Below are 26,056 nucleotides of genomic sequence, written 5' to 3'. Positions count from 1 at the left end.
CGCAAACCAATATTAAAACACTTGCATGAAGTGAATCTTCTTAACCACCCCCTGCTCAGGTAACTGCAGTTCAGTATTAACAATCATCTGTCTCTTTAAACATATAGAACCAGACATGGAGCAATGGGCTGGTTCCAAATTGGGAAAGTAGTATGTCAAGGCTCTACACTGTCAACCTGCTTGTTTAACCTATATACAGAGTACTTCATGTGAAATGCTGGGCAGGATGAAGCACAAGCTGGAGTCAAGATGGCTGGGAGAAACATCAATAATCTCAGATATGCAGATGACACCACCCTTATGGCAGAAAGTGAAGAGGAACTAAAGAACCTCTTGATGATGGCGAAAGAGGAGAGGGGGAAAGCTGGCTTAAAACATTCAAAAAACTAAGATCATGGCATCACTTCATGGCAAATAGACGGGGAAAGAATGGAAACTGGGAGAGACTTTATTTTCTTCAGCTCCAAAATCACTGCAGATGGAGACTGTAGCCATGAAATTAAAAGACGCTTGCTCCTTGGAAGAAAAGCTATGACAAACCTAGACAGCATATTAAAAAGCAGAGACGTTACTTTGCCAACAAAGGTCTATATAGTCAAAGCTATGGTTTTTCCAGTAGTCAGGTATGGATGTGAGGGTTGGACCATCAAGAAGGCTGAGCACTGAAGAACTGATGCTTTTTAACTGTGGTGTTGGTGAAGACTCTTGAGAGTCCCTTTGACTCAAAGCAGTCCATCCTAAAGGAAATCAGTCCTGAATATTCATTCGAAGGACTCATGCTGAAGCTGAAGCTCCAATACTTTGGCCACCTGATGCAAAGAACTGACTCATTGGAAAAGACCCTGATGCTGGGAAAGATTGAAGGCAGAAGAAGGGGACGACAGGATGAGACGATTAGATGGCACCACCAACTCGATGGATATGATTTTGAGCAAACTCCAGGAGATAGTGATGGACAGGGAACCCTAGTGGGCTGCAGTCCACGGGGTCGCAGAGTCGGACATGATTGAGCAGCTGAACAACAACACATGATTGTTTATTCAAACATATGTTATTAAAGTTAATGTGCATGTTACTTTTTTTAAAGTGTTTCGTCCATCTAGGACAATACGTATAGCTCTGACATTCTAATAGTTGGATTACGTTCCGAAGCATTGACTGTCCCATGATCCAGTTACCCTCAGGCGCGGGGGTCATGTTTCTACAAACTAATTTTTTGACCATTGGAGTGGCTTCAGTGGAAGCAGCTTCAGAAGCTCCAAGTTGCCGCAAAACAGCATCGCGTACACGGGCCGGGTCTGGCGAGGCATTGGGAAAACAGGACAAGCAGGGGAAAGACACGAGCTTGAGATGCTCAAGTTGGCGGACTTTTGCGGAAGGCGCCAGTGAGAGAGGCGGAGGCAGAAGAGGGCTGGGCTGGGCTCCGCGTCACCTCCCACCTCCGGCCACGGGAGGGCGCGCTCGGGCTAATACCGCGACTTCCGCCGGCGCCCCGCCCACCGGGCTCGCCCCGCGCTCCGATTGGCTGTGCGGCGGGAGCGCGCCGAGTCAGGGGGCGGGCCAGCGCCGGCTACAAAGCGACGAAGGTCACGGCGCGAGGAGGCGCGCGCCGCCGCTCCGAGTCCTACCCGCGGCCCTGGGCCCTGCCGCCGCCGCCGCCTGCCACCGCCCACCGCTCGCGCCGGGAACCATGGAGGGAGTGAGCGCGCTGCTGGCCCGCTGCCCCACGGCCGGCCTGGCCGGCGGCCTGGGGGTCACGGCGTGCGCCGCCGCTGGCGTGCTGCTCTACCGAATCGCGCGGAGGTGAGTGCGCGCGGCCCACGCGGCCGGCGAGTATCGCGCCCCCGCCCTCCGCCCGCGGCCGCCCCCACCCGCGCGGGTTCCCGGGCCGCCCGGCGCCGTCTTGTCAGTCAGCCGTGAGGCCGCGGCGTGGCGGTGGGGCCCGGCCCGCGAGCCCCCGCGCGGAGACCGGTCATGCACGCCCCGCCCCCGGAAAGAAAACCGGGCTGGGGCTCCTCTGTCGGGAAGCGGCGGAGAAGCGGGTTGGGGGAGCCCAGGAATGTGGGGCGCGTGGGGGGTACGAACTTCCTCCCCCGCGAAGACCCGTGCAGACCGAGCCGCAGGATCTGCAGGGCTCCGAAGCCCTGCGGGAGAGTCGAGCGGGGGTCGGGCCGCGCTCTCTTCCGCCCGGAGCCCTGATCCCTCGTCCTCAGGAGCACGTTGGGATGGGTTGAGTACTAGCCGGCGGTTCCTGGGGCGGCAAACGCTGCCTCAGACGTTATTGTAATCTCACATAAGCCCATTTCAGTCACTACCGTGCTCTGTCTAGAGAAGCGGAGGGACAAAAGAGCTGCAAAAATTGTTATCAATTAGACGAGTCAGGATGTGAACTGAAGCATCCCTACCGTGGAGCCTGCGCCTCTAACCCCTGGACTCTGCATCCTCCAAGAGCAGAAAAGCCTGACATAGTTTAGGGGTGTTTAAATACTGCGCTGGGCTCCTGCCGCGTCGGTTCAGTGGCGGCCCCCTGCCCTGGCTAGGTTCACAGACCTTTCTGACCCCTATGCAGAGCTGGCCTGTCATGTGCTTCCGTGGTCAGGGATAAAAGCTTACTGGGCGTCTAATTTCAGGAAGACCTCAGGGGCATCTCCACTGTCTCCCCACTTGATCCACCTTCGCAGGGGACAGGAAAAAAGGTGGGGTTGTGAGAACATTCTGGAGACGGGGTGGGTGGGTTTGTAGCTTCAGCAGCAGATGTTGGAAGCTCAGCTCTTAGGTGGGAGAAGCGAAGGAACTTGCCCACGGCCAGTCAGCAGCAGGCGGGGGAGCTGGGACTTGAACCTGGAGGGCTTGTCTGTTCTTCCTCAGCCACCACCGGGTACCGCTTCTTACCCGAGGGGAAAAGACGAGAGAGCGACTGAGTCACAGTCTTCCCCGGGGAGGAAGGGGTGGGAGGGACATCAGCTGTGTCTGCAGGATGAGCCAGAATGGCAGGCTGCGGAGGGGGTGGCCTCGTGGGACCCCTGACAGCCCACACATTTCAACATGTCCTGGCTTCTGCCCGGTTTTTGGAGGCTGGAGGGGCTCGCAGGACCAGCTGGTTCACCCCAGTCATTTTATACACGAAGGTACTGAGGTGCAGAGGTGCCCGCCACTTGCTCAGATTCCCAGAGCAATGTTCACAGCAGAGGTGTGTCCAGAGCCCGTTTGCCTCCCAGGAAATGGAATGAAGAATGTCAGTCCAGCGATCACAGCCTGGGCCAGGCACTGCCGCCAGGCTTTGTGGCCTCCACCCATATTGTGTGGCTGGATTTGCGCTGGATATGCCCACTGTGCCTCCGTCTTGTGCTGCAGCTGTTCCTGGGTGGGGGGGGGCTCTCTCCCCTCCTGGGCTGCCAGCCACAGCCTTCCCTCTCCCGGAGGCAAGAGCCTGAGACCTGGGTGCAGTGTCCTGCGTGGTGCTCTGAGGGGAGCCACGAGGGTACCAGTGGTACCCCTGAGTCGTGGTGTGGTACTGGGACACATCGGCCGAGAGGACAGCCCTTTGCCAGGAGGCTCTGAGATTCTCCTTGAGTGCTGGCTTTTGTCTGGGGTCATAAATTGGCCACTGTCAGGGTTCAGAAGCAAGACCAGCCCCCAGACTGAGCCCTTCTCCCTCCGGGAGGAGATCGGTGATAGTGAGGAAAAGCTTTGGCCATAGTGTGGGTTTTAAATGACCCTGGAGAGGGCATGTGAGGAGAGTTGTTTTTGGAAATGGACTTGGCCGGGTGGGTGTTTGCAGGCTCAGCAGAGAGGGACAGGGCCGGAGGACTGGCCTTGGAGCAGGGGCAGGAGCTGGCTTCTCTGAAGGGTTGTGGTCCCCAGAGCCTCGGGCAGGGCCAGCCTGGCTTCCTGCCCATGGAGTCCTCTTGACTGGACTGCCTGTGACCTGGGGGGTAGTGCGTGCTGCTGGTGGCCCCATTCAGCAGATGAGAAAATGGAGGCCGGGGAGATCGGGCTTCCTGGCTGACCACAACCCTTCAGCTCCTAACCAAGCCTCATGCCCTGGGTCCTCACTGAGCACCTTGGCTGCCGCTCTGCACCCAGGAGGCCGAGTGGAAGCCCAGATTATACTTCGCCGGGCTTGCTTGCCCTGGACCCGGGCAGTCTTGGTGGCTTCCTGTGCCTACTTCACCCAGACTCCCGCCCCTGGACTCTGCTGCTGGGCATCGTGTCCGTCTTCTGCCGGCACAGCCTGTTCACGGCCACTGGAGCCCCCAGGCACGGTTATTGGATTGTCCACCGTCTGGTGTTTGCAGATGAGAGGGCGCAGCCTCCTGGGTAAAGGAGTGGAGCCTCAGCCACGCTCCTGCACACCTCTCACCACGCTCTCCTGCAGCCATGCAGTCTGGCTCCCTGCACACACACTGGGTGGTCCCCACCCCCTTGCCTGGCAGTCCCAGCCGTTTGAAGGCCATCTGCCTGTTGGCCCTGCTGGCCGGCAGGCCCGTCCTTGAGCGTGACGGCTGACGCTCTGCCCGTTGGCCCTCTGCTGTGGCATCTGTCGCAGCTGCCGTGTGCAGTCGTTGTTCTGTCCTTGCGTCCAGGTCAGGAGCGGGGAGCCTTGTGCATCTCTGCCCCCTTGCCAGCCCAGCCTGTGCCTCTCCAGCAGGGCAATGCTGAGGAGTCAGGGCCATCCACCGAGAGCAGACCCAGGCCTTCTGTCTGGTGTTGGCTGGACCGCTGTGGACTGAAGTGTGCTTTGCCTAGAGGCTGGAGTGGGCGGCCCGGAGGCCGGTTGGTGCTGGTGCCTCTGCCCTGCAGGAGGCCCTTGGATTCTCACAGGTGGATTGCACAATACTCAGGGCACAGAGTAGCAAACAGGGCAGTGCGTGGGGTCCCACAGGGACCCCTCACCTGGGAGGCTGTCCTCTTTGGCGCCCTGCGGAGGCTGACCTTTTAGGCCCTGAGGAAACCAGCCTGACTGTCAGAGACAATCTTCCAGACCCGCTGGACCAGCACATGGGTCACAGGCTGTGTGCCTGGTCCCCCTTGGGGGACTTTCGCAGAGCCTGGTATGGTGGAGACTGCTTGACACATTGGCCTCCCCCAGACTCTGAGCCCACACAGTGTCTCCTCCGTGTCAGCTGATGCCCACCCCCTGGCGGGGGCCAGGGCCAAGGGGCATGGAGCTGCATCCCTCAGAGTGGTGGGCTGGACCTGACCCCCTGCCCCCACCTGACCTGTTAGGATGTGGCGGAATGTCAGGGCCCGAGCTTTTCTATGACTAAGCATGCACGTTTGGGGCTCACGAGGTGATACCATTATTAGGGCCTGTGTTCATCTTTTTCCTGTTGTGTGTTTGGGGCTGTGGAGGGATGGTTCCAGAGCACACAGCTGCTCGCTGGTTCCTCCCATGGGGCCCATCCTGCCCTTGGCTGCCTCAGGCCTCCCCTGACCCCAGCAGAGCTCAGGAGCTCAGCACGCAGGCAACAGGAACTGGGCGAGCACCTTCCAGAGCCTCCAAGCCAACCACCTATCCTCTGGGGCGTGGTCTTCTACCGGAGGCGGCCTGGCCTAAGTCGCTCCTGCCTGTGTCACAGGGTCACTCTCTCTTGGCCCCTCTGATCTTGTTCACCACAGGGGTTTGACCAGAGCTTCGCCGGGGGATAGAGCTGGTTGGCTCGGGGGAGAAGTAGATCAAGGGATTAGGAGGGGCGCAGGGTGGGGGCATTAGCCTGAGCAGGAGCAGGATGGGGCTGAACTGGCTCCTGCGTCAAGCCGGGTAGAGATGGGTGCAGGCCCACAGGCCAGGGTCACCCAGCCGCTGTGGGGACTATGAGCTGCAAGGTCGGCCATCAAGTGTAGCCCGCAAGTGTGAGTCACATGCGCCCACGTGTCTGGCATGTGAAGCTCCGGGCAGGCGGGAGCATCACTGGTCCTTGGAGAGCTGACATCCCCACCTGGTATCACTGGTCCGTCTGCCACTCACAGGCCTGAGCGTGCTTTCAGGGCGCTCCCCAGAGGAGCCATGGGGGATGGCACCCCACCAGGTGGAACCCATGTGGCCAGGGTGACCGGCAGCTGCTCTGTCTGTGAGAGAAGACCCTCACCCCCACAACCCTGGGCAGGGATTACCAAGCCAGAACTGCTGGCTCAGCATGTGCCTGCTAAGTCGCCTCAGTCGTGTCTGACTCTTTGCAATCCTAGGGCCTGTAGCCCACCAGGCTCCTCTGTCCTTGGGATTCTCCAGGCAAGAATACTGGAGTGGATTGCCATGCCCTCCTCCAGGGGATCTTCCCGACCCGGGGATGGAACCCCGTCTCTTACGTCTCCTACGTTGGCAGGCAGGTTCTTTATCATTAGCGTCACCTGGGCTGGCCCAGGGCTAATCCTCCCTCCCCTCCTGGCCACCCGTTTCCAGTCCGGGCTCACTTCCCCAGCTACGAAGCTGGTGACTGAGGGTGAAAACGATGACTTCCTGGGCGGGAGGGGCTTCGTGCCTGGCCCCCAAGCTCAAAGCCTCAGTTCCTGATCACCCACCACGGGTGCCCGCCACTGGTCGTCTTTATTCGCTTCCTATCTGTCTTTATTCGTGGGCTGCTGGCTCTTGCACTGGCTTCTCTCCAGTGGCAGGCGTGGTATGGTGGGCATCTGGGCTGGAGGGGGCAGAGGAGCCCATCGTGAGGACAGCAGGACCCGGGGGACCAGGGGAGAGAGGTGTTTGGACACTGCCTCTTTGGACACGCCTACCCGCGGTGCACTATTACAGAGAAGCCTGTAAAGCAGTTACAAATTAACAGAGAGAAAGCCAAGTGCTTAATTGCCCAAGTGCGGCTTCCCGGCAGAGAGGGTTCCCACACCGCTAGGCGCCTCCTTCCACTGCTCTTGGCCTGAAGGCCAGTGAGGCTGTCAGAATGCCTCCGCTGACCACCTGCCCAGCCCAGCACTTCCATCAGTCGTCTCACCTGATCGCTCAGCACCCTTTTTGGAGCAGAGATTGTCGCTATCCCCATCGGCCAGATAAAAAAATGACTTTCCCTGAAGGCCACACCGTGACCGCGGGGCCAGGCTGCCCAGCACTGCTGTTTCTGAGCCTTGCCCTCCAGCTTGATGATGCTGGGGCAAGCCAGGGTGCCCGCTGTGGACCCTGGGATCCTTCCCTGCAGGGTCTGATTCCATATCCTCTATCTGGACTTGCTCCTCCCCTCCCCTGCCCTCCCCATGTAAACTGCTGTTTATTGGGCAGTTAGCCGGGCTCTGGAAGCACTTCGCACACTTGTCCTGTCCGCAGATGACAGGTAATAAGACTGAGGCTCGGAGAACTCTTGTGACCTGCCTAGGGTCCATGGACAGGCAAGGCCATGAGGCAGCTCAGTGTCAGAAGCCAGAGCTCTCTTCCCAGGGGGCCAGGCTGCCCGACAACCCCAGAGTCAGGGGAGTGACAGAGCCAGCGCCCTGCGTTACAAAGCATCTTTACGTGTCTTGTGTTTTTGGGCCCTGGTAATGCGTGAATGCCGAGGCTGGGAGAGGAGGGGTTGGTAGAGCCGGGAGTCTGACTCCCAGAAGCTTGGGGCCGTGCCATCCTCTGGACAGCAGAGGTGTCCATGTGTGGTATGACTGCCCGTCCCAGCAGAGGCCCAGGCGGCAACCCCACAGCGGAGGTGGACTCTGGGGGCAAGCAAGGGGACAGGAGTGGCAAGGCCAGGACCCCAGGCTCGAGCTGCAGCCACCTGTTGTAGATTTCTGGGACTGGAGGGGTTTGCCTGGCAGTTGCCATGTCCTTACCTCCCCCAGCTCCACCCCCGACACACCCCCGCCGAACAGCCAGGGAGGTGGGTGGAGGGGCTCAAGCACAGATCCCTCAGTGTCTGGGCTGGGATTATCCTGCATACCCACTTGTCACACGCATGTGGCCAGCGAGGGCCACTGTGACCCGCCTGTCCTGTCCCCATGCCAGGGAGGGCCGGCCCTGGGCTGAGCAGCTGTCTGCAGTCCCCACCCTTGGTCTCCGTGGCCCTGGCTCTCCTGGGGCTTCTGTGAGCACCGAGGCCCCTTCCATCTGGAAATCCCCAGGGAGCACCGTTTCCGCAGCCTGGGAATGGACCCAGGTCTGTGGGCCTTGCGAGGAGGGAAGGAGGGCGGTCCTGGAGCCAGCTCCCTGCGGCCCATAGCCTGGCTGGCCCCAGGTTCCTGGTGTGTCTCCAGCTGACCCCAGGGTCAAGGAGGCTTGGCCTGGTTGGCTGAGGAGAAGCCTAGGTCCGTGGACGGGTTCATGGCATCCCCCGCTCCTTCCTCCACCTGCGTGCACCTCCAGCCCCCGGGTCCCCGCCCTGCTTGCCGCCCACCCTCCCTGGTCTCTTGCCCTCGCACAGACTCCACTCTGTCCTCGTCCGCAGGATGAAGCCAACACACACCGTCGTCAACTGCTGGTTCTGCAACCAGGACACAGTGGTGCCCTACGGGAACCGTAACTGCTGGGACTGCCCCCACTGCGAGCAGTACAACGGCTTCCAGGAGGTGTGCCCCCGCCCGCCCCGCCACCACCCAGTGCCGCCTCTGAGGACCAGCACACAGGCTGAGGGAGCCAGGGTGGCTTGGGCAGTCACGGCACTGACACGGGCGGGTGTATGTTCAGACCCAGGTCTTTTTGGACTCTCGTCCCGCCTGAGTTGGGGTTCCCCGTGAAGTCCCTTTGGAAGAAGAGCTTCTGTGCTGCGTGCAGAGAGGGAGTGTTAGCGACCCACCTTGGGGGAGTGTCTGCATGTGGGGCCTCCGTCTGGCGCCCAGCCTGAGTGGGGGCAGGAGGCTCCTGCCCGTGGGGAGGGCTCCCCCTGACTCAGGTCCTCCTCCCTCAGAATGGTGACTACAACAAGCCGATCCCCGCACAGTACCTGGAGCACCTCAACCACGTGGTGAGCGGCTCGCCGGGCCCGCGCGCCCCCGCCCAGCCCCCGCAGTGGGTGAGCAGCCAGGTGCTGCTCTGCCGGCGGTGCAGCCACCACCAGACCACCAAGATCAAGCAGCTGGCCGCCTTCTCGCCACGCGACGAGGTGAGTGGGGGGTTGGGGGGTGCTGGAGGCGATAGAGCCGCTGAGGGGAGCCCTCTGGAGGGGCGCCCCCTCCTCACCCGGAACCCTGTGCTGGCCCACGTTCTGGGTGTGGGATCTCATCCATTTCGGCCACGCGCTTCTCACACTTCCTGTCTCGTGGTCACTGCTGTGGGGGCCCCAGGCCTGGGAGCACCTGCCAGTCCAGAGGAATTTGTCCCTGGGCAAGGGGAGGCAGGGTCCTTGGGCTCCAACTCGGGGCCCTGTTGGATCCAGGGCCCCCTGTCCATGTTCCTCTGAGTCCGTCTTGCCCACCGCCTGGCAGGCAGTTTGCTCTGGAGTGGGTGAGGCTCCTGGCTCGTGGAGGGTGAGGGGAGCCGGGTGCTGCCCAGAGGCTGGATGTCAGACCTTTGCCTCCTGGATCCACTGCTGTGGGGGCCAGCAGCCCTGTTGTCTAGCCCATCTCTCCTCACCCACTCTGGGGGTTCTGTGACCTCAAGAGAAAATGCTTGCTGAAGCTCAGAGACCCTGACTTTCCCCAAGGCCCAGTGTGGGAGGGAGCTGGGGAGGGAGGAAAATAGAGGTGAGCTGGGGCTGGGCAGGGAAAGCTGGGAAGACTGCCAAGAGGAGGGCAGGCACGTGTGACAGGGCAGCCAGGGAAGGTTTCTGGTGCCTTCATTCCTAGCAAGAGACCAAACCAGGACGCTCCTGCCCCTTCAGACTGAAATGTCTGGCTCCCCTGCAAACAGGCAGGGGTGTGCTGCATCTCTTGGGGAAGGAAGGGTGGGCCTCGCATTTCGTGGGCTGTTCCTGAAGTGCAGAGGCCCTTCAGTTCCTGCCGAGGCCCTGATCTGGCCAGGGGCTTTTTCATGTTTCCTGGACCGCTGGGCTTCAGTGGGCAGGCAGGCCCACCTCCAGGTGGCCCGTCTGTTCAAGCCCAGGTGGTGTCCGGATTCCAGGAGCAGGGCCTGAGCAAGGGCCACATGCCAGGCTCTGGCCTCGAGGTGTGCCCTTGGCAGCCACAGAACTGGCTGGAACATCCCCTGTGGGCCCTGCTGTGTCCTGGGCTGTGGGCAGCCCCTCTTCCCTGGCCTTTGGTCCTGTCGAGCCCCCGAGGAAACAGGTGCAGAACAGGGATGACTTGCACATGGTCACCCCCGGGACCCTGAGCCTGTGTCCTCTCTGCAGGGCAGATACGACGAGGAGGTCGAGGTGTACCGGCACCACCTGGAGCAGATGTACAAGCTGTGCCGGCCGTGTCAGGCGGCCGTGGAGCACTACATCAAGCACCAGAACCGCCAGCTGCGCGCCCTGCTGCTCAGCCACCAGTTCCGACGCCGGGAGGCCGACCAGACCTACACGCAGGTGCGAGGGGTGTCCCAGCCCCGAGTCTGTGCGGGAGACCCCTTCCCAGAGGGCCGGCCGGTGACTGGGAGCACCTCTTCAGAGCCAGGCCCTTCCCCGGGGGCAGCACCTTCCTGTGGGGCCACCTCCCGACCTGTGCCCCAGCCCGGCGTGGAGCAGGGTGGGGGGTCCCAAGGAGAACGTGTGTCATTTGTGTGCGTGGCCAGGGTTTCTGGGCTGCCTTCCAGAGCCTGGGTACCTCCCAGCACCTCTGGGGTTCCTCCAGCGCCTTCATAGTGGGTGCTCTCCTAGGTACCCTAGAAATCAGGCTCAGGGAGGTTGAGTTGTTTGCAGAGGGCCTAGCGTGCGGTGTCCCTGGGGTTTGAACCTTGGACTGGCTGGCTAAAACCATCATTAGTTTTTGTCGCTGTGCTCAGATGCTGGTGTGTCCTGGCATAAAAAAATGTGATATAGGAGCAGGTGGTTAGTAAAAACCATCCTCCCCAAAGAAATTCTGCCCCCACCCCCAGCGGTGCCTAGCTGGCACTGACCCTTGCTTTCCTTCTTTCTGCTGTCTTTCAGACTGAACAACTTACTATTTTTTCGTTTTTTTAACTTTCTGTTTTATGTTGGAGTATAGCTGATTACAACATTGTGATAGTTTCAGAGGGACAGCAATGGGCCTAAGTTAAGGAAGTTTATAACAGGTATTTTATAACTTTGACTAGAATTGTGTGTATATTCATTACAATTCTAGTTAAAATCATACAGTAGGAATTTATTACAGTAACTTGAAAATGATTGGAAGGTATGTTTGAAAGAAGAGGTCACCATCCGATCAGAAGGATTACTGTAGAGAACGTGGCAGCACAGTAGCTCGCAATGGAGTGAAGGCCCAGAAACGAGACAGGTTAATGGGACCCAGGGAAGAACCAGAAATGAAGCCAGGAGTGCGTGAGAATTTAGGGCACCTCTGATCACTGGGAGCTGGTGGTTCTTCCGCGAGTGCTGGGGGCCCCTGGCCAGACCCCCGGGCACAGAGTGGGCACCCGGAGGGCTGTCGGTGGCTCTGGCCCTCTCGCTGACCTGCCTCTCCCTCCCTCAGAGCTTCTGCGCATCTGCGGTGAAGTCCCCAGCGCAGGTCATCGTGCTCCGGGCCCTCGCCTTCCTGGCCTGTGCCTTCCTGCTGACCACCGCGCTCTACGGCACCAGCAACCCCTTTGTCCCGGGAGCCCCGCTTCCCCCGGCCATGCCACCTGGTAGCAATGGCTCGGCCCCACCAGACAACGGAACAGCCGCCGGGGCCGAGGGCTGGCGGCAGCTGCTGGGGCTGCTGCCCGAGCACGCGGCCGAGAAGCTACGCGAGGCCTGGGCCTTCGGGCAGAGCCACCAGATGGGCGTCGTGGCGCTGGGCCTGCTCACCTGCCTGCTGGCCATGCTGCTGGCCGGCCGCATCCGGTGCGTGAGGGGCAGGACGCAGTGGGGGGAAGCTCAGCGGAGTCACGGGCCCTGGGAGCCGCGCTGCGTCCTCTCCCCACCCCAGGCTCCTCACCTCAGTCGGGCAACAGTGACCTAGCTCGCAGGATCTAGTGCTTCCCTGTGCAGGTGCAGACCCCGTACGGAACGGCGTCCCCTCCTCTCCCCACAGCTCTCAGGGAGGTTTCCTTGCCCCATTATACAGACTAGAAGACCGAGGCTCAGAGAAACACTGACTCAGAGCCACAGGGTGAGGAGGTGTTGGAAGTGGCTTTCAGAGCCCCGCGCTTGGCCCGGGCCCTTGATCCTCTCCTTTGAGCAGGGCCGGGGTGAAAGGAGGAGGCAGGAAGCCTGGGGGAGCGGGAGGGGGCTCACCCCCTCGCTGGGCCCTCACTCCCCCTCTCCCCACAGGCTCCGGAGGATTGACGCCTTCTCCAGCGGCCTGTGGGCCCTGCTACTGGGGCTGCACCTGGCCGAGCAGCACCTGCAGGCCGCCTCGCCCCACTGGCTGGACACGCTCAAGCTTAGCACCACGTCCCTGTGCTGCCTGGTGGGCTTCACGGCAGCTGTGGCCACAAGGAAGGCGACGGGCCCACGGAGGTTCCGGCCCCGAAGGTCAGAGACACAGCAGTGACTGCGGGGGGAGGACAGATGGACCCACAGGCCCCGGGCTTGGCCCACAGCCCGGACAGGGCACCTCTGTCTTTGCTTCTTTCTTACCTGCCTCACTCCCACCCCACTCCCACCCCACCCCCACCTTAGGGTCCTGGCCCAGCCCCTCCACCTCTCCTAGGAGTCAGGCCCCGCCCCCCATTCCTTTCTGGCTCCACCAAGCCACCCCCCACCCAGCGCCCCCAAGTGCTCTCTAGCTGGTCACCACTCCCGCCACCTTTCTGGCCAAAGACCCCACCACCACTGCTCTGAGACCGGAACAGGGCAGCACCCGTACCGCCTGCCTCTGCCCCGTGGCTTCCGCTGGCAGCCAGGCACCCCACACTGGCCACAGCCCCTTCCCTGGCTCTGACACCATCAGGAGAGGGGTACGGGCCTGCTCTTTGCTTCTTCTCTCACCTTGCCCATCTCTCAGCCCGTAACAGGCTGGCGACGGTGGCTGCAGGCTGGGCCCTCGCCGCATGGCCTGACCACTCGGGCTGCTTGGTGTGGGCAGGTGCTGCTGAGTCAGGGCCACGCAGGGCCCCCTACCTCGTCCCACCCTCGTTTCTCGGGTCTGTCCTTTTGGTCCTACCTGTGGTCCAGTCAGTCCCCAGGAGCTCATGAAACCATGAGGAGGCAGGGCTGACCCCCTGGGTTCCCTGCTCCGAGAGCCCATTATCCCTCAGCCTCCTTCCCCAGGGGTGGAGAATGCAGTTCTTAGACCCAGACTGGCCTTGACCATGAGTTTGTGGGGCGAGGCCCACATGGAGGTGGAGGGTAGAAAATCGTGCTGTGCCCGTGGTCAGCAGATTTCTCCTAGCAGCCAGGCGGTGGTGGGAGATCGCCCAGGAGGGTGGGGGGAGGGGTCTACATGCTGTTTACTTCCCTATCTTTTGGGCACCGCTGTGAGCCAGACAGCATAACTGGGGTGCACACACTCTGCCCACTCTCCTGGGAAGCCCCTGGCTCTGCCCTGGAAAGGCATGAACCCTTACAGCCCAGCCCTCTACTTGCTCCCTGCAGGGCTGGGGTTCAGGCTTCCCAGGCCGAGGTGGCTCTGATGGGCAGGTAGCGGGGCCCTGCCACCCTCCCTCCATGCCAGGATGTCCCCAGTGTCCTCCCAAAACCCCGCCTCCATTATGATGCCCAGAAAAAGTTCCAACTGCCCGAAGTTAGCGCCGGGTAAGGGGCCTAAGGGACACGCAGGCCCATGACACCAGGTCCTTGTCCCTTGTCCCTCTTTGGCTTATCACCACTCTCCTCCTGGCCTCTGGAGCCCCTTGGGGAGGTTCTTGCTTCCCGCCTCCCCGTGGGGCAGCTGAAGAGTTCGCAGGGCCTCGGCCTCACTCTCCCTGGGCCAAGCCCTGCCACCCCCGCCTGTGCGCCATCTGTACAATGAGAGCCGGACCCCTCCAGGGCCCTGGGGTGCTGGCGTGGGTGTGGGCATGCTCTGGAGGCCGTTCTCAGCCTGGGGGCTGCCTCCCAGGGCCGTGGCAGGGGGCAGAGCAAGGCTGCGCACCTCTGTAGGGCCTCCTATCCTACTCTCATCAGGGTGAGCGTGAACCCCGCTCCAGGTATGGACCCGGGGAACTGCACAGGCCAGTCACTTGTGTGAGGGTGATGCTCAGGAAAGGGCCGTCACCTCGCTGAGCCTACGGGGTGGGTGAAGAGTGCCCAGCTCAGGCCCGAGCCCCACCATCCTTCCGTTCTCGGGGTCCTGAGAAGCCACCCCACCCACCCGCCTGTGTGTCGGGTGGCGCTGCACCCTGATACATGTGCGGAGAGCTGGGTGAGTCAGGAGCTGGGCCCAGCTTGCTCTGGGTGGAGGGTGAGGTGGAAGAGCACCGACGAGGTGGAGGAGTGGGGTGGCCGGCCTGTCCCTCGCTTCTGTGAACCAGCCTCCCCGAGCGGGGCGGTGGGAGCCAGGCGGGGAACCTGTGTCTGTTGGCTGTGTGTCCCCTGGTCTCTGGAATCCCCTGTTCTCAAGGAAACTGGCAGCACGGTGCTAATTACTGCTTTTTTTGGCTTTGAGTAGAAGCAGGACATCTGTGTGTACGCGTGTATTTAAGTTAAATTATTTATAATAACCGTAACCAGCTCTCATGCTGGCCAGGAGCCTGCTGAGCAGACGTCTCTCCTGCCCTCTAGCGGGCGGGGGTGGAAAGACACCCTCGTGTCACAAGATGGACCTCATCGAAGGAAGGCTTCCTGGCATTTTTAGAGTTTGTGTGATTTTTAAAACCACGCATCTGTCCCTTCAAATTCCATTACGTGGAGCATATTTCAGTACCTTCCGACATTACTGGCGACAGCTGAGGAAGTGCGGGCATCACTGGGACCGTGGCTTATTCCCTGGGAGTGTGTTGGCCCACTCTCCGCTCCACTGGGGACCACGACCAGACCCTCCCAGAATGGGGGGTCAGGGTGTGGAACCATCTTCTCCCCCAACCCCAGGCCAAGTAGGCTGCCCCATAATGCTTGCCCAGGAGCCCCTGGGAGAGGCCGGCATCCCCTCTGCCTGCGACTGTCGCCGTGTGTCCCGTCCTTTCTGTTGTGTAGACGTGGATGACTGTCTAGTGACCCTGTAATTGCTGTAACCACAATTCCCGGCCTTAGCTGTAGTGTTTTGATGCTGTATTTTCAATAAATGCCTCCGGGGCCCTGCTTTGACCGGTGGGCGTCAGGCACCACGTCTATTCTGTTTTTTCTTTCTCATTCCTTCAGAGGCTTCTTTGCCAGGGGCGGGGGCTTCAAGGGACGGGAGCGCCCACCAGAGTCAAGCTTGGGAGCTGGCGACATGGGCACCGAGCAGCTCAGGGCCCACCATCCTTGGGTGGCGCGTTTATTTCCTTGTCTCCGTAAGCTGCTCCTTAAATGTCGTCCTCTCTGTCCTCCGGCTCCCGGCCTAGGCCGGGATCGGGTTGGAGAACAAAAGACCCCCCTCAGTGTCAGACGGGGTGCAGTGCAGCCAGCCGCCCAACCCTTCCCCAGAGCCCCTCCATCACGGCGGGCACACAGGCTTGGGTTCTGAGGCCAGGTGCCTCTCTGAGATGCGGTTTGAGGGTGCAGATGGTCTGTGGGGGGGGGGGGGGGGGGGGGCGTTGTTAAGAGGAAGCGTCGGTCTGTGTGCAGCGCTCAGGAGCCTGGCGGAGGTGGGGCTCCTTTGACAGAGGCTCCCGGGACTGTCTTCTGTGGAGCCAGGACAAAGGCTTATGCCTGACACTTCACACAATCTGCTAGTTGAGTGATGCCATCACGTGTCCCAACAAGAGGGTCAGACTGAAGAACCGCCCCTCCTCCCCCCCGCAGCCCCCCAGGGCCACCTTGATTACCCGCATCAGAGATTGGGAAAGCATCCGTGCCAGCTGGGCAGCCCCAGGTGTGAGCAGGATCTGGGAGGAAGGACGTGGCCAGACCCAGCCAGCCACCTCTAAGACCCACGGCCCGACTGGGCTTGAGCTTGCCAATTACTTGGGGTGTACTTCGGCCAGCTCCTGGCCTGGCCCAGCCCATGGGTTGCCCAATAGGGTAGCACAGGAAGCCCAGTACAGGCAGACATGCTGCCGCCCCTTGGAAAGGCCCAGGTGTGTGTGTGCGTGTGTATGTGTGTGTGTGTGGTGTCGTCCCCCTCTCCCCCCCCAACTCCCTCCTGTGGCCCACACACCCTGCCCTCAGGCTGCTGCTGCACACAACAACCAGGGGTCCTGGGGTGGGTGCAGGGAATGGGGCTTCATGTGAGACTGGAGCAAGTTAGCCAAGGGTCCCAGCGCACCCACACTGCCCCCACCTCCGGCCACTCCCCACGGTCGTCGCTGTCCTGCTGCATGGTATCACAATTCTAAAATGACAGCACCAACCTGTGTCTTGTGTTTAGAGTCAGAGCCTTCCCCAGGCGTTTTGGGGGAAAGGAGGTAGGGGTCACCCTAGGCAGAATGGGTCCTTGGGTGGAATGTAGGCATGTCCAGCCAGGTGCCCAGAGTCCTCTATAGTGCTTGATAGGTCCCACAGCATTGATTTCCCCATGTCTCCCAAACACTGGGCCCACCTTTGGTTCCAAAGTCCAGGTGGCCTCCTGGCACTTAGAAAGGCAATAAAAAGGTCACGTGATTCTCTAGGCAGGCATCAGCTGACCCACCTTCATAGAAGTTATTTTATGTGAGGGGAAGGGGTGAAAACCAGGGAGATGGGTAGACTGAAGCTTGGCCAGCGGGACCCCGGGTGTGCAGCTGGGGTGGGCGCCTTAGCCAGCCCCCAGCTCTGCTGCAGGGCCTGAGCCAACCTGCCCGTCCGTCGGCACATTGTCCATGGGCTCAGTTGTCCCTTGGGACCGAGGTAAGGCTGGACCTCTGCAGCTCCGTCCAGACGGCGGACTAATCCCTTATTAACTGCCTCTGCCCCCTCCCCCTCTGTAATCAGTTGCCTTAATCAGAAGCATGGTTGACATTCTGGCTTGGGGCCACTGGGTCCTGTGGTGTGATCTGTACCGCGCTCAAGTTAAAGAGACACTGTCACCTTCCATCTGCGGACAGCCTCGCGATCGCTCACGGCTCTTTCTAAGTTGGAGTCTGGCTGGCGTGCTGCCAGAGCCTCTTCCTGGAGATCCCCAAGCCTGGCTGCCTCCCCCCCTGCTCTGCCAGGGGCTTTAGCAGAGTGTCCAGTGTCTGAGACTAGAGAGCAGCAGCAGGGGGACTCCCGGGTCAGGCCCGGGGGAGCAGGGGCTCCCTGAGCTCGGCCACTGCGAGGAGGCTCTGGGCACCAAGCAGGAAGTGGCCCAGTTGAGCGCCCGTAGAGGACTGGGCGTTTCTGCTTCGAGGTGAAGGGTTGGTGTGAGGTTGGCGAGGGCGACAGTGTCACTTTAATACCAAGATTCGTAGTAGACCTAGTTTGCTGTGAGGCTGAGGGGGATCGGAGGGGGCATGCAGGGAGGGGTGGGTCACGCCAGCACCTCCCAGCCACCCGCTCCTAATGGCGTGAATGTGGTTGGACCGCTTTTCTGCTGCAACTAACACACGCCTCCTCTGGGACCCCGACTCGGGCCCCGCCTTGCACCGTGGGGGAGGGGAGGGGAGGGGGCCCACCGAGGTGGAGGCCCTGCTTCAGAGCCCCCCGGGGCTGACCTGCTCCTCTCTCCCATGCCCCCCCCCACCCCGGGCTCTCTCATAGGTGCTTCCCAGGAGACTCCGCTGGCCTCTTCCCCACCGGCCCCAGCCTGGCCATCCCCTGCCCAAGCCTGAGCATCACGGGCCCCTCGCCATCTTTGTTCGTCCCCGCCCCACCCGGCTTCCTGCCCATCGCCAACCAGCAGCTGTTCCGGTCCCCCCGCCGGGCTTCACCCTCCTCGCTGCCCGGCCGTCTCAGCCGGGCCCTCTCTCTGGGAACCATCCCCTCTCTGACACGAGCAGGTAAGTGGCACTGAAAGGCCCTGGCGGACGTGCGGGGCTCGGGGCACCTCGCTGAGCTCAGGGTGGGCGTGGTGGTCCTGTTGTAGAGTTGGCAGAACTGGGTTCAAACCCTGGTGTGTCTACTCAGTAACTGCCTGAGCCGAGGGGCTTAGCCATTCTGAGCCTCAGTTTCCCACAAAAACAAATGAACGCACCCTGGGTGAGGGTTGAACCAGGTGATGGATTTAAAGCCTTGGATGTCACAGTTACTGTTGTTATTGCTGCTGTTTGTGATCCTGTGTGTGTGTGTGTGTGTGTGCTCTGTCATGTCTGATTCTTTTGTGACCCCGTAGACTGTATCCCGCCAGACCCCTCTGTCCATGGAATTTTTCAGGCAGGAACACTGTACTGGGTAGCCACTTCCTCCTCCTGGGGATCTTCCCCATCCAGAAATAGAACCCAGGGTCTCCTACGTCTCCTGCAATTTTCAGGCAAATTCTTTACCACTGAGCCACCTGGGAAGGCCCTGAGACCCTGGGGGCTGGAAAATTTGCCCCCAGTCTTTGTGGTGCAGGGCCCAGGGCTTTGGTTCAAGCCTGTCGTGTTCATGGAGCCCTGGTGGGACCAGCATCTGGTCCCCGCCACGGGAAATTTTGTCTCATCCATCCCCTTCCCCAGCAGGATCTTTCCAGGGGCCCTGCCGCGTCTTCTTCAATGACCCTCCTCACTTGGGGAGGCTGCCTGGTGCCCACAGGGTTTGCTTTATCCTCTGGGGGATGACCTGGGGGGCAGGGCGGTGCCGCAGGATCCAGTCTCCAGGAACGCGGGCAGCATCTTGGTTAAGCTGGGCTTTCTGACATGCAGTGTCTCTCTGAAGCCCCTCAGCAGTTCCCCCATTTGGGGGCTCCCCCCACCCAGTCCGACATCCCCTGGGCCTGTTCTCCCCATAACTTGCCCAGCAGCTGCGGCCACCAAGACCTGGGGTTTGAGCCCGGGCGTCTTCTTGCCCTGTGTGCAGTCCTGCATCCTCCTAGGTCGTGGGTGGGTCACACTGCAGGAGGGACGGCTCGCTGGACACAGCATGCGCCGAGCAGTGGGTAGTGTTTGAGGCCTGCAGGGTGGGATTGACGGGGGTCAGACTGAGCCCTGAGTAGGACCGAGATTGGACTCCAGGCATTTCCGTGTCACCTGACGTGAGCCACGTTGCTGGGAGAAGGGCCTCGTCTGGTAATGGTTATTCAGCAGTCCCCTGAGCAGATGAGTCACAGCTCAGGCCCTGCTCAGACCTGGGGCTGGTGGACGGGGCCCTGGGGGCCCTCTCTGAACAGCCCCTGGAGCTGGGGCAGAGAGGAGCGAAGTGGACAGGAAGGCCCTGGACTCAGGAACCTGGGGACCCGGGAGCTGGGCCCATCCGCAGAAGGTTGTTCTCTGCGGAGCCTCCAGGGTCAGGGCAGGGACCCAAGCTCTGGAGCCTCTGCCGGACAGCACGGGTATGGCCCCTGCCTGCTGTGTCCACAGGCAGTCTCCTTGTTGCCCTGGTAGGCCTGAGGTGAGGGCTCAGGGGGCCCCCTGCCCCAAGGGCCCAGGGCGGTCCTATGGGACACAGGTTGGTCTCAGAATGACGTGTGAGGGCTGGGACCCAGTCGCCATCCCTGGGGCCGGCCCTTGGCTCAGGTGTCAGGAGGCCCTGGCGGTCCAGGATCCGTCTTCCCGAGCTCTACCTGCCTCTGCAGCTCCTGCTGCAGGCCTTGCCCCGGCTCCCAGCACGCCCAGCGGGAAGGCCCCTCCCCTGGACCTGCCAACAAGTTAGCGGAGGAGGCGGGACTCAAGATGGCTGGAGAAAAGAAGGGCACAGGGTGGGCACCAGGCCTGGCCTCCCGTGTGGCCTGCATGGGTTCCAGTTTCCTTATCTGCGAAGCAGGTGACGCAGAGCAGCCATGCCTCAGGGAGGGGTTGGAGACAGGCCGTCTCCCCAGGGACCTATGTTGCCTCTCTGTCTCCAGACTCAGGGTACCTGTTTAGCGGGAGCCGTCCTCCATCTCAGGTGTCCCGACCCGGGGAGGTCTCAGTTTCAGGTAAGAGGGACCAGGCGCCAAGGGGACTGATGGGAAGCCAGCTCAGGCAGGCAGCATGTGAGCTGGGGTTTCCAGAGCGTGTGCAGGGCGGGACAGCAGACAGGCCCCTGGAGGGGATTCTGTTCAAATCTCAGCCCCCGGCTGCTCCCCGCTGTGCAGCCCTGGGCAAGTGCCTGACACCCCTGTGCCTCATTTTTCTCTTCTGTGAAATGGGCCCCAGAGTTTCTAGGACTAGCCATGGTGCCATCGTCCTTACAGTGGTGACAGATGGAGGTGGCACTTGGAAATGAGCAGGACCCAGGTTAACTGACCCCAGGTCTCCAGGGTTTCTTTCTCCCCAGGCCTTGTTCTCAGCTGAGGGAGGTAGCAGAGACTTTGGACAGAAGTTGGAGAGGGGCAGAGGGGGCATTGCTGAGGCTCCGCGATCCTCTTCCCCTCCCTGGGTGCCTCCTCCCACAGTTCCCAGCAGGGCCCCCTGTGCCCAGCAGTCTAGGCCCAGCCTTGCCTTTCTCCCTCTGTCAGTAGACGAGAAGGCAACAGATCAGAATAGGCGCTCCTGTAAGCAGAGCGAGCACTCACAATGTTGTCGTCTCTGCCTTCCTCCTGCCTCCAGATTACTTCTCTCTGCTGTCGGGCAGCTGCCCCTCCTCCCCGGTCCCTTCCCCGGCACCCTCCGTGGCGGGCTCGGTGGCCTCCAGCGCCGGCTCCCTGCGCCACCGCCGGCCCCTCATCAGCCCGGCCCGGCTCAACCTGAAGGGGCAGAAGCTGCTGCTGTTCCCGTCGCCCCCTGGGGATGCCCCCCACACCCCCAGCAGCTCCGACGAACACTCGCCCCACAACGGCAGCCTCTACACCGTCGAGTCGCCCCCGGCCCCACAGAGGCAGCTGGCGCGGGACATGAAGCACACGGCGGGTACGGCCCTCTGACCTGCCCCGAAGGTGGGAGAGCCCGCGGCCGTGGGAGGCCTCCAGTCAGCGTGCAGCGGTGGGGACACCATCAGGAGGCCGCTCGGGGCCTGTGCTGGCTCTCACCTGACTGTGGCCACTCTCCCAAGTCCAGACACCCCCCGCCACAGCCTGGCTTCTGGTGACCTCGAACCCTTCAGGACCTTGCCCCTAGTTGGCTGCTTTTATTTCCTTCTTTTGCAATTGACTTGGAGGATCCTCTGTTCCGTGCATCGGGCTGCAGATGATTTTTATTTTTTTCAAATGCTGTTTTTCTACAAAGCGTTCTAGAACGTTTTAACTTAGGCCTCAACATTTAACATCTAGACGTTTCCCATGAATCTGTGGACTTCCTGTGTCTCTCATGACATCAGAAGATCTGGCCATACTGGGTCGGACAGGTAGAAGGGCAGGCTGAGGTCCCTCGCCCCAGCCTCTGCCCTTCCGCAACCCTGCTTGTGGCATCGTCTTCCACACCTAGTGGCGTTTGAGTTTGCGGCTCCTGACCCAAAGCCAGCTCCCTTCCGGGCAGCTATGCAGACAGGACCTGAGTGAGGAGCTGGCCACCCACTGTCCAGGGCAGGCCAAGCGAGTTGGGACCAGCAAGGCTGGATGGCCAGTGGCCACATTCATGGACCATCCTGGGCTTGGAGGTGGAGCTGCCCATGTCTATCCCTGGGGTGCGCCCTGAGCTCCCACTGAAACGCCCCTTCTCCCTGCAGACACGAAGTCAGTGCCAGAAGGGGGCAGCAGCTGTAGCAGCCGCTCCATCAAGAAAGAGGATGACTCGTCCCAGTCCTCCTGTGTGGTGGACACCACCACCCGAGGGTGTGCCGAGGAGCCCACCGGCTGGCGAGGTCTGTGCCCCGTGTGATGTGCGGGAAGAGGGCAGGGCCGTGGGTCTGCAGCCACTGTCCCCTCCTGTCTGTCAGAGAACAGCCCCTCACGGGCCCTCGGGTGGCAGAGGGTGGTTTGATGCCCCCCGCACCTGCTGGGGCCCCTGTGGCTCAGCAGACAGCATCCCACGCCCGGGTTACGAGGGGTCTGCACCTGTGCTGTCACAGGGGCCTCTGGCCTCAGGTGGCTGCTTAAGTCTAACAGTTACGGTGTAATCAGAATAAGAATCTGGCTGCCCAGCTGTACCAGCCACATAGCAGGTGTCCCACGGCCACGTGTGGCCCGCGGCTGCTCAGGTGGACAGCAGGTACAGAACACTGTCACCGTTCCATAAACTTCCCCAGGAGGGTGTTGGCCTGGGCACAGGCGGCCAGTGCAGAGGCTGCAGGCCGCACTGGGCAGCAGTTTGCCTGGGTTCAAATCCAGGCTTCTCAGCTTGTGGGCTGGGGGTGGGCTGTGAGACTGAATCGGGGTTCTGGGTAAAGCCCAGCGGTCAGGTCCTGACACTCCCCCAGGGCATGTGGAAGCCGTGGGTATTGAGCAAGGATTTTCCTGAACAGTCATTTTGGGCTGACTGGTAATGGGGGCCACCCCCAGATCAGGTATGCGTGGGACGTGACCCAGCAGCATCAACTTGGGGTGGGGGGCCCAGTCAGCCGCTTATTTCCTTGAGGCCCAGACAGGGGCCTCCTCCTGTCTCGGCTGTAAAGCTGGTGTCCCCCTGGCAAGGTACAGGTGTCACTGCCCTAGCCAGGTACCTGCCTGGTGGGCCAGGGGCAGGAAGGGAAGCACCTTCAAGGAGTCAGGACTTGGGAATTCCCCAGCAGTCCAGAGGTTAGGACTCTGCGCTGTCACTACCAAGGGCCAGGTTCCCAGTCAGGGAAGATCCCACAAGCTGCAGGGTGAAAAAAAAAAAAAGTCAGGACTTCGAATGACAGCAGGTTCCTGGGGTCTTTTCAGATAGGATGGCTTCTGGGGGGCGGGGTCTCAGCCCAGGGGAGCCCACCCCCCTGGGGGCGGGGCCTCAACCCCACAGTGCTCAGCTCACTGGTTTCTTGGTTTTTCTCTTGGAAGGTCGTTTTGGACCCTCCGTGATCCGGGGCCTCCTGGCCGTGAGCTTGACCGCCAACGCCCTCTTCACCTCGGCCTACCTGTACCAGAGCCTGCGCTGACCCGCGGTCCGCAGCCTCCCGGCACCCGGAGGGTCTCAGAGGGTGCGCCCAGGTGCATGCCGCTTCCACCACTGCCGGCCTTGGTCCCCCAGAGGGCCCGCCGCCTCCGCCCTCTTCTCCAGGGCCCTTGACATCGCCTCCGGAGGGAGTCCTGTTCCTGACGCCTTCTCCACACCTAACAGACTGCACGGCTGGGCGTGGTCTCGGGGCGCAGTCCTGCCCGCTCTCCTCCTCGGCTGGCATCAGATGTGCGTTTGGTGCTGACACTCTGATCCCCAAGCCAGAGATCGTGGAGGGGCTGTGTGACTCTGGGGTCCCCTCCCTACCGCCCAGCCCTGCCTGGCAGGAATGCCACTACTACTGTGAGGGGAGCAGGAGCTGGGCTGCCCCCCGACCTCGCGTCCCCGGGCTGTGATCACCTCTTTGTACTGTACCCCCTGACCCAGTCAAATGCCCCCTGGACACCCCCATGAGGACCGGCGCCATCTGCCCTTGTCCTGCACCATGCTGTGGGTTAGGCCTGCCCTCTGGCTCTCCCAGGTGGGCAGTGAGTTTCCTGCCCAGGCCTCCTCAGAGTTCCTGGGTCTCCGGGGCCCAGCTGGACTAGTGTAAGCACCCCCACAAGCTCCCTTCTCCCTGCTGCACCCCCATTTTATTACCTCTGGTGATCTTCCCAGGCAACAGCCCGGCCACCCTGAGAACACTACCCAGGGCCACCCCGTCTCCAGGCCCCTCCCTCATGCACGGCTCGGGGGCTTTGCTGGGCCCCTCTGCCCACAGGTCTCTGAGGACCCTGGAGCCCTGCCCCCATCCTGCCGTGAGTTCGGCTCCTCTAGGCGTCCTGCGGTCGCAGTGGGCTCAGTGTGACCTCTGTCTCCAGGCCACCGTGGCCGGCCTGCTTCCTACCCCGAACCCCTCAGTCCTGCCACTGCCCTTCCAACTGATATTGCGGGTTTGTCCCCCACGCAGCCCCCCACCCTGGGCTGGAGTCCCATCCTGCCCCCAAAAGTCAGGCACAGGGACCCTCACGGGGCCGTAAGGAGTGAGAAGACTGCCTGTGGGAGTCAGGATCCCCACGCCGCTGCCCCAGGCTCTGGGCGCAGGTGTGGGGCGGCGTGCATGCATGCACACTCCCACTTGTCACTGCACGTTTGTGCCACTCGGTGAACTCTGAGTCTCCTTGGGGGAGGGTCGTGAGGGCAGGGGAAGGGTCTTCACTCTGTCATTCAGGGATAAAGTTTAATTTTATTTTTCTACACATTTTTGCCAGGTCAGGCATTCTGCTCCTAAGCAGGATGCCCACAATTCTCCCTGCCAGGGAGGTTTAGTTTTTTTAAGCTTCGGGTGCTTTTTTAGTAATTTTTTTTGTTTTTTTTTTTTTTTTTTTTTACCATGTGGGGAAGGAGATTGTTCTGACTTCCCCCACTCCTGAGAGCTACTGTTTCCTGCCCTGCCCCCCACCCCGGAACACAGGGAATTGGGGGGCCAGGGGCCACGCCAGGCTCCTGACTCCAACTGCCAGAGATGGTTCCAACTCGGAGGTGATGCCTCTTGGCCCCCATCTGTACAGTGGGCATGTGTGTCTAGTTTTTTAATTTTACTTTTTGCCTAACCAAGCCAAACTCCATTCCCAAATGCCCTTCTTCTTTGGCTCTGAGGAAGCCCCAAATGAGTGCCCAGCCCCCTTCTGTCGCCCCGGCCAGCCAGGCCCCTCCTGCCCAGGGCCTGTGATCCCAGTGCCCCCCAGGGGCAGGGCAGAGGCTGAACCAGGAGGGGGCTGACTTATGTTTTCTTTCAGATAAACACGCAACCTTATTTTTCTTTACAAAAGCAGAAAAGGAAACCAAAAAAGATACCAACCTTTGAACTACACCTCAATCTGTCCTGTCTTCATTTGCTTTACTCAGGCGCCAGACAGGGTTGTGTGTATGTGTTGGGGGAGTGTGGGTGGAGGCATATTCACTCTTGATCAGAGCCCAGGTTGAGCGGCCCAGGGCTCCTGGTGTTGAGTGGTGGGTACCAGTGGCTTTGTTCCCAGAAGGACTGAGGGATTTGAACAGGACATCAGCAGAGACATACTTGACCAACAAAGGTCCATCTAGTCAAAGCTGTGGTCTTCCAGTAGTCATGTATGACTGTGAGAGTTGGACCATAAATAAGGCTGAGCACCAAAGAATTGATGCTTTTGAACTGTAGTTTGAAAGAGAAGGCTCTCAAGACTCCCTTGGACTACAAGATCAAACCAGTCAATCCTAAAGGAAATTAGCACTGAACATTCACTGGAAGGACTGAAGCTGAAGCTCCAATACTTTGGCAATCTGATGCAAAGAGCTGACTCTCTGGAAAAGACCCTGATGCTGGAAAAGATTGAGGGCAGATGTCTGGGGGAGGAGAAGTAGACAGAGGATGAGATGGCTGGATGGACAATGGACATGAGTGAGCAAACTCTGAGAGATGGTAAAGGACAGGGAAGTGTGGCATGCTGCAGTCCATGGGGTCACAAAGTGTCAGACACAACTGAGCGACTGAACAACAATCAGCTACACAGCAGGAAGGCAAACTGGAACAGAGATAGGAGGTCCTGGGTAAGCAGCGAGAGCAGGGGCTCAGCTGGCTCTTCACCGCTCCCAGACAGTGGCCCCTGACCTGGCCCTGGATCACCCACATGGCTGAGACCTTGTTTTCCCCCGAGCCCACTTGGAATGGCCCAGCCATCCTCCCAGCAAGTGGACTTGGCACCAGCCTCCCCAGGTGCACCAGTGGACCCCCAGCCCACACGCCGGCCCCAGTGGGCCCTGATGTAGCCCTGGGAGATGCCCCAGTGAGCTGGGAGCCTGGGTGGGAACCCCAGGGGGTGGCCTCCTGAGTGTCCCAGCATAGGTTCTGGCACCCCCAGGCTGCCCAGTGACCAGAGTCTACATTTCTGCTGGCTTCAGTTTGACTCTATGAAGCAGGCCCACCATCCAGGGCTGATCTGGGGGTGACTGGAGCACCACACTATGTCAGAGGACTCACCCAGGCCCAGCACCTGTAGGGAGGGTGGTCAGTGGGTCCTTGTCTCCCTGAGGATGGCGGGGCAGGCT

At 60.8% G+C, this 26,056-nt stretch overlaps 1 protein-coding gene across 3 annotated transcripts; it reads left to right on the top strand.

Moving 5' to 3' along the window:
* The first annotated feature begins 1,675 nt into the window (after positions 1-1,675).
* On the top strand, positions 1,676-24,845 carry TMEM201 (transmembrane protein 201). Of its 3 annotated transcripts, XM_061160459.1 has the most exons (11): positions 1,676-1,803; positions 8,379-8,499; positions 8,838-9,032; positions 10,218-10,394; positions 11,479-11,831; positions 12,261-12,464; positions 17,667-17,905; positions 19,888-19,959; positions 20,573-20,872; positions 21,627-21,761; positions 22,876-24,845. In XM_061160459.1, the coding sequence occupies exons 1-11, from the start codon at positions 1,691-1,693 to the stop codon at positions 22,971-22,973; spliced, it is 2,007 nt and encodes a 668-aa protein (XP_061016442.1). In that variant the 5' UTR covers positions 1,676-1,690; the 3' UTR covers positions 22,974-24,845. The 3 variants fall into 3 exon arrangements, with proteins under 3 accessions (XP_061016442.1, XP_061016443.1, XP_061016444.1); XM_061160460.1 differs by lacking the exon at positions 19,888-19,959; XM_061160461.1 differs by lacking the exons at positions 17,667-17,905; positions 19,888-19,959; positions 20,573-20,872; positions 21,627-21,761; positions 22,876-24,845 and having other exon boundaries at positions 12,261-15,190.
* The last annotated feature ends 1,211 nt before the right edge of the window (positions 24,846-26,056 follow it).

The sequence above is a fragment of the Dama dama genome, chromosome 14 (assembly GCF_033118175.1).
Source record: "Dama dama isolate Ldn47 chromosome 14, ASM3311817v1, whole genome shotgun sequence".
NCBI lineage: Eukaryota > Metazoa > Chordata > Mammalia > Artiodactyla > Cervidae > Dama > Dama dama.
This window is presented reverse-complemented; position numbering and strand designations above follow the sequence as displayed.

What these genes read in the sequence shown, in the direction of transcription:
- TMEM201 (XM_061160459.1), top strand. Translation starts at nt 1,691, where the DNA reads ATGGAGGGAGTGAGCGCGCTGCTGGCCCGCTGCCCCACGGCCGGCCTG. An exon ending in CGGAGGTTCCGGCCCCGAAG is followed by an intron (nt 12,465 to 17,666) that starts GTCAGAGACACA and finishes GCTCTCTCATAG; the next exon opens with GTGCTTCCCAGGAGACTCCG. An exon ending in GGAGCCCACCGGCTGGCGAG is followed by an intron (nt 21,762 to 22,875) that starts GTCTGTGCCCCG and finishes TTCTCTTGGAAG; the next exon opens with GTCGTTTTGGACCCTCCGTG.